General features: G+C 35.9%; 2 protein-coding genes across 2 annotated transcripts; one reads left to right on the top strand and one right to left on the bottom strand.

Annotated features, from left to right (window-relative positions):
• The first annotated feature begins 8,547 nt into the window (after positions 1 to 8,547).
• Positions 8,548 to 11,201, top strand: LOC110925713 (glucan endo-1,3-beta-glucosidase 11). Its single transcript, XM_022169581.2, has 4 exons — positions 8,548 to 8,795; positions 9,085 to 9,363; positions 9,534 to 10,294; positions 10,774 to 11,201. The coding sequence occupies exons 1-4, from the start codon at positions 8,729 to 8,731 to the stop codon at positions 10,843 to 10,845; spliced, it is 1,179 nt and encodes a 392-aa protein (XP_022025273.1). The 5' UTR covers positions 8,548 to 8,728; the 3' UTR covers positions 10,846 to 11,201.
• A 727-nt stretch (positions 11,202 to 11,928) lies between these two features.
• LOC110925149 (CENP-B homolog protein 2-like) lies at positions 11,929 to 12,513 on the bottom strand. Its single transcript, XM_022169120.1, has one exon. It carries the CDS (start codon positions 12,511 to 12,513, stop codon positions 11,929 to 11,931), a length of 585 nt encoding a protein of 194 aa, XP_022024812.1.
• Between the last annotated feature and the right edge of the window lie 1,893 nt (positions 12,514 to 14,406).

The raw sequence follows: 14,406 nt of genomic DNA, 5'->3' as shown, positions 1-14,406 counted from the left end.
TGTCCCCACTTTGCAAATCACGAATAGAAACAGGTCCACGACTCCATGTTTCATCTTAGAAACTTGAAACAAATATGATGTATGCGTGAACCCAATCATGTTGTAGTGTAGTGGACCCAACAACAACTAAACGACCATCTTCCAACGTTTTCACTTTCTAGGCCCAAACATTAAAGTGAAATAGAGCAGTCCACAAACATTTTAGAATTCATACCCGATAAATCCTTGCAACCAAAACACCTGTTGATGCGTTGGTGGCCCCTAAAAAAAATTCTTAACCATGATTTCTTAGTATAAGCCCAATAAAACTAGGTCCAACAACAAATCATTCCAACATCAGACGTAGAGACATTTCATCATAAACATTTTGGGCCCCACCATATTACATCAGATGGAATAAAATGAAGTAAGTAAATAGCCCAAGTCACTACATGTCATCATTGTATGAGTGGGTCCATAAAAAAGATTAATCATTATCTTTATCTTGCTGAAAACAATAAACGAAGCTGGCCCACTGATTGCAATAAATATTAAGCTCACAATGTAATAGGCCTATGTAACATGAACTGCCAAACCCTAGCTGCCAAATGCTCATCAGCCGACAAACATCATTTAGTGGATAAGACATCATGTGAACACAATAAACCCTAAAAATTTTCCCAGCCGCTAATCAATCTAACATCATCTGCCTGATAAACAAAAACAACCTCTACAGCATATATTCATCTCTGCGATACATATCTCCAGCAAAACCAATCTAACATCATCTGCCTGATAAACAAAAACAACCTCTACAGCATATATTCATCTCTGCGATACATACCTCCAGCAAAACTTCTTTCTCTTGCGATACCAAACATCCACTGATCCATCTTCTTCTTCTCTGCGATGAAGTTCATCCAAACCCCAAAAGAAAATTGCAGCTGCCACCATCATCATACACGAAACTTATACGAAACCCCTGCACATGACGAAACCCCGGGCACATAATCACTCCTGACGAAACTCCCCCTAGATGACGAAACCCCTTGTTTCGTCAGACATGATATTTCGTCGACCTGAGGATATTTCGTATAAGTTTCGTCGTCTACAGCAATTGTAGGACTGTGTTTCGGGACCGAAACCGTGATTAGTGTGAGATTAGTTCAAGACGGGAGAGATTAGAGATGGATAAACACAACTTCTTTGTATTAATCGGTAGTAAAACATTACAAGTCATCCCGATTACAAGATAACCGAACTAATACCAAAGGAGTATACATCTGGGGAGAGACCAAGTGGTGATCTCTCCCCCACACAATAAAGCTCAGAGGGAACTCTCATAATGAGCTAACCCTTTCTCTAACTCTCTCTAGTTTGCAAATAACAAGGGGTTGGTATTTATACCCACACCCACTTGTCTAGCAAACACACACGGTCAAACACATAACCCTCTCGTTTGACCACTTCAAACGAGCGGGTCAATACACATTTGTTTTACTGTTTCACTAACTATTACATATTCAGCATAAAATAAATCTAATCTATTTGACAAGCATCGGACACAAAATCTGCATCAACATCTAAGACAAAAGGTTTAGGAAAGTTAGGAAGAGCCAACACAGGAGGAGAACACAAGGCATGTTTCAGGGCATTAAAAGCAGTGGTTGCATCATCAGTCCATACAAAACTGTTTTTCTTCAAAAGAGAAGTCAGAGGTTTAGCTAAAATCCCATAAGATCTTATAAATCTTCTATAATATCCTGATAAGCCCAAGAAACCCCTGAATTGTTTGATATTGCTAGGAACAGGCCAAGATTGAATAGCCTCAATTTTCTTTGGGTCAGTAGCAATTCCATCCTTGCTGATAATATGCCCTAAAGATTCAACAGATCTCCCACCAAAAGAACATTTAGATAGCTTTGCATACAATTTATTGGCCCTTAAAATCTGTAAACCTTCTCTCAAATGGCCCATATGCTCTTCCACCGTTTTGCTATAGACTAGTATGTTATCAAAGAAGACTAGAACTGATTTTCTTAACAGTGGTTTGAAGGTATGATTCATGAGGGCCTGAAATGTTGTTGGAGCATTTGTCAGGCCAAATGGCATAACCATGAATTCAAAGTGCCCTTCATGAGTTCTGAAAGCTATCTTTGGAATATCATCAGGGTACATCCTGATTTGATGATACCCTTATCACAAATCCAGTTTAGAAAAAACAGTTGATCCTCCCAATTCATCCATCAAATCTTCTATTAAAGGAATAGGGAAGCCATTTTTTATGGTTACATCATTAAGTTTCCTATAGTCTATGCACATCCTCCAACTACCATTTTTTTTCTTAACTAAGACTACAAGAGCTGCAAAAGGACTTGTAAACCAAACCATAATCGTAATTTCAAAAAGAAAGGTTTTGGATTTAATCAAACAAAAAATTATAAAAATGAAAAAGTTTGTAAACCAAAAACTGTGTTTGTTTCAGGGAAAACGACAGAGGCTGAGAAAGAGCAAGCTTTCAGGAAGCAGATGAATCAAGAATTCCTTGCCAAGAAGCAAGAAGAGCTGAAGAAGAATGTTGTTCAAAAGAAGATTGAAACAAGAACCTGCTTCCAATGCAAATCTGCTGGTCACATTGCTAGAAACTGTCCGAAAATATTCAAACCAAAATAGGAAGTCTCTGGTAAACTGAAAGAGAAAATTGTTGAGAAAACTGAACTTACAACCAAAAAGTTTACAGGCTTTGAAAATTCAACCTTTGAAATGGGAGAATGTTCAAAGAATGTTGTAAAAAGAACAGATAATTTGAAAAATCCAAAATGGGTTATTAAGGGTTCAGGAAACAGTTCTGGTGATGAATCTGTCTCCATAAAGACAGAGGAGCCGAAGGTTGTTGAGAAAGATGAGAAGAAAGTTCCGATAGTGGATGATGTGAATTTTCCACCACTGAGTGCTAAAAACTTCAAATCTAAAATCGGAAAAGTTGAAATTTCAAATCAATTCTTTCCTAAAAAGAAAGAATTAGATGTTGAAAAAGCCTTTAACCCTGCTGTAAAAAACATTTTTGGTAAAATGATTCAGGGGAAGGCTAAAGGGGTAAAAGAATTTTATCAAGCTAAAAGGAAAGATGTAACCCCAAGTGCGACTGAAAAGGTTACACCCAAGGTTGGTCAGGCTTGGGTGGATATATTTTTCGTTGAATAGAAATGTGAATTGTCGGAGCTCCCAAGTTGGTAATCGTGGAGCATGTATCGGCATCTTTCTTGAAAATGTTTGTTAAAATTTGTTTTGAGAAGTATGAATTGCCGGAACTTCCAGGTTGGTAAGTGTGGAGTAGGAATCGGCACCTTGAGAATTCAACCGACAAGAGGGTAATTGGTTGAAAAACAGGTTTGAAATGTTTGGTTTTTGATCCTTCAAATGGTTCAATCATCGATTTTACAAGTGGTTAATCAAGGTCATTAAGTTGAACTTAATTTAACTATCATTTAAAAGATTGGTAAACAATGTGATGAAATGACCCCATAACCTACAAATGGTTGATAAACGAACTTATTTTCCGGAAAAACCATTCTGATTAAAACAAACTTAAGTGTTTTGAAATCTTAATGGGAAAATAGTTTGTTCTGAGGGGGAGTTCTGATTGTTTATGCCAAGCGGATGGAGATTTGAGGTGATTCATTTCAGTTGTCATGTTCTGTATAGTTTGTTTTCAATTTCTTTAAATGTTTTTAAATTTTAGGGGGAGTAAGAAATTTTCAGAAAATTCAAAAACATTAGAAAATTCGAAAAAGCCAAAAACATGATAAAATGAAAAATGAGTTTTTGTTGCATAAAAGAGGAAATGATAGTACATCAGTGGACTATCACGACACGCTAAAGAAATGTAAAGTCAAAATGTGATAAACAATCTCACTGCGGATGTGTCAGTAGGTTTTTACACATTTAGTAGACTGTGACGAGATATAAACCTAAAAATTCGAACTTGCTTATTCTGTGGGTAACAATTTCTTGGATATATAGGTAACCCCTGAAATCATGTTTGAAAGGTCCCTTATTCTGAGATACTAGGTCTTTATGCTCAATGATATCTGGGGTATTATACCAGGACTTCTGTTGTATGGAAATACTGACCTAGTCCTTGTATAATACTTTCTGCGAAATGCTTGAAATACAGCAAAAGCCCTCAGCAATTATGATTAAACAATAAAATTGATAATCATTGCTGTTGAAGAAAAGATCCTCTAAAGGGGACACACCAAAAGTCGAAGCCGTCATCTCTCTGCGTATACGGAAGTATCGACCTGAGCTCTCACGGCCCTCGCATTTTAACCCTTTTACAGATATCATCTGTGGTATACTCACCTGTAAGACTGAATATTGGGATCTGGATACGGGAGTATATTCAAGTGGTGGGACACGCGAATAAGTTTAAGTAATTAAGACACTAATAGTGTATCTCGAAACAGTTGAACTTTGTGTGAAAATTTAAGTGGACAAACATACTGACAATCTAGGTGAATTGTTTAGAACTTAAAATGAAATCTAGCTTAACGGTGTTGGTGATGTGTCTCAAAAACTGATATGATCCTCTTGCACAAACTCACAAAAATATTGTCTGTAAATATTTCGTTTATACATTTTCTTTTATTAAAAAAATCCAAAAAGATTTTCGACAACTGGTGTTGAAAAGCTGATTTTCAAAATTCCAAGTGCTAAACATGAAGAACAGATTTGGAAGAGTGTGTATTAAGATGGAATGTTTACAAGTGGTTCTCAAAGAACAAATCATTTTGTATATTGTCTGAAATAGTTTCTAAAGTTTAAAGAATTAATCTTTGAGAAACTTATGTGTTGGGTAGAGATTATGCAGGTAACCTGAGCTGGAAGAGAGCCAGGTCACGATCTTAGAATGAATATGTGAATTCCAGACTACGATCCCAGCAAATTGAGAGGGGGAGTCTGAAGACAAAGTTGAGGAAGCAGCTAGAGCCAGTGCTGATTCTGGAATTGCTGATGCTGATCAAGTTTAAAGATTCAACATTCGAGAGAGAGGAGTTTGTTGGTGATAAAGACTGAGGGTTGACAACCGAAGACTTGACACTGAAGACTCCGTCAACATCCGAGGGGGAGTTTATTGGTGCATCCGTCTATCGCCTACCTCTTGTATCGAGTCTAGCATAAAATATGATAGAACTGGGCTCGGAATCCAAGATTCTGTCATTGGAGGTGATTCCGCTCCAAATGACATTTTGTCATTTGGAGCGAAACCCCTTAACTTCTAGATTCCGCCCGAAGTACTTAAGACCTGATTTCGCCCGAAAGTGTATTAGGTGATTTCGCTCGTAATGTGTGTGTGTCTTTGGAGCGAAATCAGAACACCTATATATAAGGATCTTAGGAGCGAAATCAGTAATAGTTGTTAGGTCAAAGTCATTCTGGTTGCCACGAAGTGCTGCCGAAGTGTTGTCAGAGTTTGTAATCGATTCAGTGATCAATAAAACAACAGTTAAAAGTGAATATGGCTGAGATTGCACCAAAACATGAGTTTCCGCCTCTTGTTTTGTCAAAGAACTCTTCTGATCGATTCAAATAGGTCTGAAAACGATCCTACAACTGACACTGTTCCTGATCACCCCCAGTGTCCATTAATTCCTTAGTCATTTTCTCAATAACATCCTTTTGGGCCAACTGGTATCTATAAGGCTTTTGATTTATAGTTACAGATTCATCTTTCAAAACAATTCTATGATCAAAAGCCCTATGAGGTGGCAGACTAGTAGGTGTTTGAAACACATCATCAAACTCTTTCAAAAGTTTATCAAAAACTTCAGGACTTACAGGATTAGACACCAAAGTTTCATGCTGAAATTGTCTATCAGGAGTCTCCATTTTCAAACTGTACACATGACCCTGAATAAAACTATCCTCATTTGTTAACCATTGATTCATAACTTCCATTGAAAATATGGACAACTTATTGCTGTGACTGCCCTTTAGTTTATAGGACTTATTTCCCACTCTAAACTGCATAGTGAGATCCTTAAAGTTCCATACAATGTCTCCAAGTGGGAGAAGCCATTGTACACCCAAAACCATATCATAGTTTGCCAATGATATGACTAGCACATCAGCTTTAAACCACAGACCCTGCATCTGCCATTCAAAATTCCTGCATATCTTCTTACACATTAATGGTATTCCATTGGCAACCCCAACCTTCATAGGATTGATGTCTTCTAATTGGCAATTAAGCTTAATGGCCAACTTTTCATCCAAAAAGTTATGTGTGGAACCTGAATCAGTGAGGATTCTTAAGGTTTTAGTTCCAATATTGCCCACCACTTGCATAGTTGAAAAAGAAGGTACTCCTGTTAGTGCATGGATTGAAATCAATGGATCATTGGTGGTGGTATCAATAACAGATTCAGAATCCTGTTGAATACCAATATCCCCTTCCTCATCATCCTCAATCTCCAAAACATAAAGTTGTTTATTGGGACACTTATGGGTTGATGTAAACTTTTCAGTGCACCAAAAGCATTCACCTCTAAGTCTTTTAGCTTCCATTTCTTTATTTGGTAGGTTCAATCTGTTTTTGTTAGGATAAATTCTTTGATTCAAGGGGGTGAGGGTAGTAATGGTAAATGATTAGTGCTAACTGGTGGTTTAAGAACTGGGTTAGGTTTGTAAGAAGAAACAGGTGTTGGGTTTGGATAGAATTTACCATTTTGATTAGAATAAGGTCTGTTTTTTGGTAACAAAATCTTATTGGCCAAATCTTGCTTTTTAGAGAACTTATACGCTTCTTTCATGTTCTTGGGTTCAAACATTCTTACTGGGCCTGCCAATTCAGGCTTCAACCCATTAAGAAATATGCTAACAGCATACTCTTCACAAATGCTTACCCTCAACAAGTTTTCATCAAACCTCTCACAATATTCCTCTAAATCCCCTGTTTGAACAGTAGATGTAAGAACCCCCATTGCATCCCCATATTGATGTGTAGAAAACCTTTCTAACACATTCCCTGAATATTCAGCCCATGTTACTTCTGTTTGGGTTTAGTTAATTGTTAACGAATGAAGAGTGCCATTTCATGGCCTTGCCTTCCAAATTAATGGCTGCATACCTGACCTTGAAGGTTTCTCGTGTCTCACCAACATCAAAGAAGTGTTCGCACTTGCAGATCCAGTCTTCTACTTCTTGACCATCAGACTTAGGGAATTCAATCTTTCCAATCCTATACAGTCTTTCTGTTCTGGTATTAACAGACCCTGAAGTCTCAGATTGTGTATTACCTGCTGATTGTCGGCCATAATTTGTTTGATTCAAGACAATTTTATCCATTAATTGTTTCAAATCATTAAAGGACTTGTCAGTTTTCTCCATGAATGCTTCAAATTTCAGTAAAGAAGTTGTACGATTTTGAATTGTTTTCTCGATTTCAGCTTGACTTCTAGTAGTAGTCATGATTTGTTGTTATGCAGAGATCAAATGAAAGTATAATCGCTGGATTGGATTGATCAACAATAATCAACCCAGGGTTTGAAAAGATCAGAGTACAAAAATTGAATGATCGGAGAATGATCAATCAACGAGCAAGAAAAGAGTCGTCGGAAGAATGGAAGGAAGAATGAGAGCTCCGATGAGAATCGATGGCTCTGATACCAATAATACATGGTGGAATTGAAGAACGAAATCAGAGAAGAAAAGAGAGGAAGAAATAATCAGAAGTTTTAGCTCAATTATTCGATATCCTTACAACTGATTACAACGGTATATAACAGTCATTAACTGCCTAACTAACAACTGCCCAACCACTTACAACTATAGTCCCTCTATTACAAAATATTACAAAACAGACCCCTCTCTTATTAAAACCCACATATCACGGCTCTGGATGCTTAAGAGATGGATGAATTGTTTAGGAAACAATACAAAGTAGACAGGTAGAGGGCGTGAAGATGGAGCTGGTTTAGGAGCTTCCGACCCTTTAAAACATTTGAGGTTTTGTGGTGCTTGAAATCATACGTAAAAAGAAAATTAATCAGACAACAACATTCGAATTATTTCTAGTTTTGTCCATATAAGAAACTTTTTTTTTCATTTTAACCAAGAAAACCTAATGTTTCTTCTCAAGTAAGTTTTCAATCCAAATGTATCTTGTAGTACTGTAACTTTTATTATTTGATTCATTACTTGTATTTATTTCACTCTTTTGAAATAATATCCAAAAAATATATATATGTAACTAATTATGACATTTTACAATTGGCCCATTCTATACACCCCCCTCCTTCCTGATTACACCCCCCCCCCCCTTGTGAGAGGAAAACTGTCGGTCCCACGCAGGCCCCACCTGTAAGTATGTGAGAGGAGGGGGGTGAAAAAAGTAAATAGGGGGTGTAGAAAGTAGCACCATTTACGATTACTTTTACGTGAAGAAACTGATGTATGTGGATACATTTGTCAATTCACCAAACACTTTGGTAAAGGCCATAAAGTGATCTAGCTTATGTTTTGGGACAAGTACTTAAAGAGGAAACAGAGTCCCCCAACCTCAAATTCAAGTCTCAGCCTCCTTCAACTCTTCATCACCCTTCAAATTTCTAACAAGTAAAGAATTCACCCACTGCAAAAACCATATATACATTACATAGACATATATATAAGCAATTAAGCACCACCTTCATTTTCCCTCCTCTCTCTCTCTCTCTCTCTAAGTTTTGTTTCTCTCTCTAAACATATGGAACTTTGTCTTAGAACAGTTTTCACTGTGCAATGTGTTCTTGGAGTTGTTCTTTCTTTATCAGGTTTGTTTAGTTTTATTATGGGATCCATTAATCAGAGCCCATATATTGATCATTATAATTATATTATAATTAATAATATGTTTGAACATATAATAAAAAAAAATTATGTAGCGCTTGATGTCATAGTCGTAATTAAGAGCTTTGATTAGCATTAGCCTTATTGGTATTACTTTTTGGTCATTATATTCAGAATTATTTAGATTTCTATATATATGGTTTAGAGAATGTTAAGTGTTTCTAGGCATTGTTTGAAACTACTTGTTAAAATGTTTTTTTTTTTTTTTCATAGGGATTACATTCGTTGAATCACTGGGTATTAACTACGGTCAAGTTGGCAACGATTTGCCACCACCAAGCAAAGTTCTCCAGCTTCTGAAATCACTAAAGGTCACAAAAACTCGAATCTATGACACGAATCCCGACGTCTTAAACGCATTTGCTGGTTCCGGGGTTGAGCTGATCGTAACAGTGGAGAACGAGATGCTCGCGACATTAATGGACCCGCAACAAGCGTTACAATGGGTGACTACGCATATAAAACCATATCTTCCCGCGACTAAAATTACAGGTAATAGAATAATGAAAACCGCGTAAGGTATAAGTTATATATAAGGATACAATGAGTATATTAGTTACAACACAAGAATTACAAAAGAAATTAAACAAATGATATATCCTTTAAATTATAATATAGATAATTACATTAGATCATAACTAATATATTTTATCTAATAACAGGAATTGCAGTTGGAAACGAGGTGTTCACTGGAGATGACATGACCCTGTTGGATAATTTGGTCCCAGCAATGGTTAGTATACAACAAGCTTTGACTCAATTAGGGTTGCAACAATATATTCAAGTGTCCACCCCATCTTCATTAGCGGTTCTTGCGAATTCGTACCCACCATCGGAAGGGATGTTTGCACCCGAGCTCACAACGATAATGACACAACTGTTACAGTTTCTTTCGATGACGAAAGCGCCATTCTGGATCAATGCATACCCTTATTTTGCTTACAAAGATAGCCCTGACAAAATTTCTTTAGATTATGCTCTTTTCAACCCGAATTCGGGCATGATAGACCCACATACTAATATGCATTACGACAACATGTTATATGCTCAAGTAGACGCGGTTATATTCGCAATGGCTCAGTTAGGGTTTGGTGGGATTGAGGTTCGGGTCTCGGAGACTGGGTGGCCATCAAAAGGTGACCCGAATGAAGTTGGGGCAACACCACAAAATGCTGCTATTTACAATAGGAATTTGTTAAAAAGACAGATGAGTGGTGAAGGGACTCCGCTGAGGCCGAAAATGAAGCTCGAGATTTACGTGTTTGCTTTGTTTAACGAGGATATGAAGCCCGGCCCAACATCCGAGAGGAACTACGGGTTCTATAAACCTGACGGAACGATGGTTTATAATGTTGGGCTGACGGCTTTATCAACAAGTACAACATCTTCGCCTTCGATCTCGCTTACTTCCATGGCTACCAAGGTTAGTACTTAGATATCATATGATCACAAACTTTATATTATAGTTACCACTACTAAAGAAATGCTACTAAATTAAATTATGTATGAGTTAAATTTGGATCACAGTTATCCAGTTTTCTAGTTGTGTATTTGATTCTAGTACAGTTTTTTAAATTATCATGCAAAGGTGGTGTGCCTATTATTAATGAGTAAATTGTTTTAATGGATCTCATCTAAATATGCTCATGTATTATTTCAATATTGTATATTTACTAGTAAAATGCTACTATTAGTTTATTTGTTTATTGAGAGAGGGTGTCATACTTTAAGCTTTGTGCTTTTGTTGGTGCTTTATTGAATCTGGTATGCATGTGAGCCCATCACACGATATAGTTTTATAATACAACTTTCTTGATATGGTGATTCGTTATAGTTGCAAATAAAATATATCAAGATACATCTTATTTGTGGTTTATAATCTAATATCATTAATTGTTACAGAAAGGAAGATCGGGTCATCACCAACTCCTAGTGTACTGGATTTCCGTCTGCTTGCTGGCAATGGCCATATAGACGCTGACATTGCTAGTCGGCTTGAAAGCCTATTATGTACATACACTAAACGCTCTTTCGCCCTCTAAGCTTCAAGATCATCAACACCATTGATATGTGGCAAAAGCGTCGGTCCTGGTTTAACTGGAGTACATGTCTTGATCAATTCATCTTCTTATAAACTAATTATTCTTTTCGTGACGGTTATATGTTGTCATAGAGAACTAATTAATTAGTAGTTAAGAATTGTTAGCAAATTCGCTAGTGAGAAAGGGACATAATTAGTATTAGTATATGATTAACGTATGTGTGTATATGTATTTTAGTACTTAATTAGTTTTTACTTTTTAATATATTGAATGAAAAATTATTATAAATGATATGGTTATTGTGATTGGGTACAAATTAAGTAAAGTATATACTTTTGGAGGTGGAATCCATGATTGTTTGCATATATAATTCATAAATCACACAAAGGTTTATGCTGACAGAAGGTTAACTCAAATACTATCAAGTAGTTACAGTACCTTTAACTTATCTTTTTATTTATTAATCCTAACCCATTCCAAATATTAGATTCCTGTCAATATTACCAAACAAGGAGCTTGATAAACACTAAACACGAATCATATATAAGAGTTGGTTCAAATAAGAAATAGTGAGTATATGTGGAAGCTAGCTATTATATTTACGAATAAATACATTACTAAATTCATTATTATATTTATAAAAATAAGTAGTCAAGGATCCTAAATACAGTATAAACTCGATAAATTAATACTCGATTATTTAATAAACTCTCTAAGATAATATTTTTTGTCGGTCCCGACTCGAGGATAGGATGCTAAATTAATAATTCGCTAAAATGATAAGATAATACATTTTTGATAATTTCTTTAGACCCCATATAAAATATAAATTAATAATTCCTTATATATAGATATTACATGAATGATTTATGAAGGTTTCTTGAAAAATGACTCAATTGTCTTTTGTTTTTGATGAAATCAATTTCCCCTTGAATCTCGTCTCTAATTTTCCTTAGCATGGTAAGAACTTCTGGTGTTGTTTTCTCATAGCTCAACAAGAAATTGTTCAATGTGATTACCGCTTTTTTCGTGAATTCGAAGGGGGCTTCATTGTAGAACTTTCATCATCTTCTTCATCGATATCATCTTTATTAATTCCAATAACGCTTTCAATAATTTCGTCATCAGTCAACAACTGTGCAACTACATTTTCTTCTGGGTGAGTCAGAACATCTTCGACATCCATTGCATTGCGATAACCCAACTCTTTGATCAAATTCTGGAGTTCTTGAGTGGTTTCACCACCTTCATCTGAGTTCTCAAAACTCATGTTATCTGTTGATCGAAGTTTACAATGACGAAAGCAGTTCGCAATTGTATTTGCACGAACATCCATAGTCCATGCTGAAATTGCAAGATTCATTGCATCTAATACATTTATTTTTGCTGGATTTGAAACCCCTAATTCATAACCCTCCAAAAGACTTCTATAAAATCGACGACGATAATGCATCTTAAAAGCTCGTATGATCCCCGCGTCACCAGGTTGAATTTTTGAAGTTGTGTTTGGTGGCAAAAAAAATAATTCAACATTTCCTTCAATAATTTTTGGATGAGTAGGGCAATTATCCACAATCAAGAGAATTTTTCTTCCAACCATTTTTTTATCCACAAGAAGCATAATAAGGTGGGAGATTGAAGGTTTCTTTCAAATTGGGTAGTTCATTTGATATACATGCATTGTATACAATAATTAAGTGGAAGCTTGAAAAGTGTTTGTAAACTAAGTATTCTACTATAAATTAATAAAATATTAATTTATCGATTAATTAATAACTCTTTTAATTAATAAATTTTGGTGATCCCAAGTGTATTATTTTATAGAGTTTCTACTATACTAAATATATAATTAATGGATTTCATTGTTAATAGTGAATATATAAACGTCTTTTCACTCACCTACAACATAGGAATAAATCCATTTGTATGTTTTCTCTTTAGGGTGAACGGGGCGTCCTTGGGGAGGGGGGCGGTGAGTGTGAACCCCGCTCGAGAACATCGTCGCCATCCTCTCGGTGACCCAAATCGGGGTGTGGCGAGCGGGTTGTGTTCACCGATTGAGATTTGTAATTTTTGACCGTTTTTTTTATATTAAAACGGCTATATAGCCGTTATATATTAAAAAAAAATTCTCCTAAACCCTATAAATACTAACCCACTTCAATCTTTTTATTTTTCAAACCCAAAACAACTCCCACTACATTACTCTCCTAAACCCTTCAACTCATCTAACTTTTTACCCAATCTTTAAAAAAAATGGATTCCGAGTTCCCGTTTTTTCTCTCCTGCCCGACTTTCCTGACGATGAAGATTCATCGTCAAGCGATAGTAGTTTAATTTTCTTCCAAAATCTCATCCAACAAGCAGAGCTACTAGACACGACATCGTCTAGTAAAAAAAGTTGTCCGTCGAGATCGTGTGAGAGGCCACGAAACACTCATGGCCGATTATTTTGTCGATAATCCAAAATTTAATGCCGATATTTTTCGTCAGAGGTTTCGTATGTCTAAGTCTTTGTTCCTAAAAATTGTTAGTGACGTGGAAGCGAATAACGAGTGGTTTCAAGATGTCACACCCCAACCAATGGCGGAAACATCGGGATGAGACGAAGTGTGAAGATTGCTAGAGACATCATAACGCTATTTGTGACAATATTTAGAAATTCCAAATTTCATTTCATTTCATAACTTCAAATAGTCAACATTACAAGAAATTCAAATACAACAAGTTTAACATAACAACATGATAACATAACAAAATTTGATACAACATATTAAACCCTAACGTCTATATGTGTATCTAGGCATCAACGCTACTTCTTTTCTTAGCATCGTCCCCATCAACCTGTAACATGTTTAAAATAAAGTTCAATGCAAAAGCAAAGGCGAGTATACAAGTTTGATACGTACATAGCAAAAGATAAGTTTGAACAATTCCTCATAGCAAGCATGTGATTCAAGATAAACATTTAAACATGGCATGTGTCTAACATATCAAACCAAGAAAACGCAACTTGCTCATGACATAACCAAAGTTTCAGTAGAGGCGGGTCGTTAATCCTATAGCGCTACATATGTCAAGGTTTGGCTCGTACGAAGTTAATGATAAGTTCAACACATAAGAATCACCCAAATTTAAAGTATCAAGTCATCACATATACAAGCATGTTATAGGAATGTTCATGTGTTTAGACAAAAGTTCATGTGTAAGTTTCAATAGGTAAACATGTTACACCCCAAAAGTAGTAAAAGTAAAAAGGGGAAAAGTACGAGTATACTCACAAAGTTTGCATATGTTTTCCGATTATCCAATTGTTGACGAGTAGAGATTTAGAGTCCGAATGTATAAGGGTTAAGGTTCAAGTATGTTTAGAGTCGAGATTCGGTGTTTAAAACAACATAAAAATAAGATATGAGAATAACATGGAAAATAATCATTTAATACATATGATGCTTGTTCTTGACACTAGGAAACTCGAAGGAGTTTAGATGTT

Source organism: Helianthus annuus, chromosome 17 (genome assembly GCF_002127325.2).
Source record: "Helianthus annuus cultivar XRQ/B chromosome 17, HanXRQr2.0-SUNRISE, whole genome shotgun sequence".
Taxonomy (NCBI): Eukaryota; Viridiplantae; Streptophyta; class Magnoliopsida; order Asterales; family Asteraceae; genus Helianthus; species Helianthus annuus.
This window is presented reverse-complemented; position numbering and strand designations above follow the sequence as displayed.

What these genes read in the sequence shown, in the direction of transcription:
- LOC110925713 (XM_022169581.2), top strand. Translation starts at nt 8,729, where the DNA reads ATGGAACTTTGTCTTAGAACAGTTTTCACTGTGCAATGTGTTCTTGGA. An exon ending in TCCCGCGACTAAAATTACAG is followed by an intron (nt 9,364 to 9,533) that starts GTAATAGAATAA and finishes ATCTAATAACAG; the next exon opens with GAATTGCAGTTGGAAACGAG. An exon ending in TTACTTCCATGGCTACCAAG is followed by an intron (nt 10,295 to 10,773) that starts GTTAGTACTTAG and finishes TAATTGTTACAG; the next exon opens with AAAGGAAGATCGGGTCATCA.
- LOC110925149 (XM_022169120.1), bottom strand. Translation starts at nt 12,513, where the DNA reads ATGGTTGGAAGAAAAATTCTCTTGATTGTGGATAATTGCCCTACTCAT.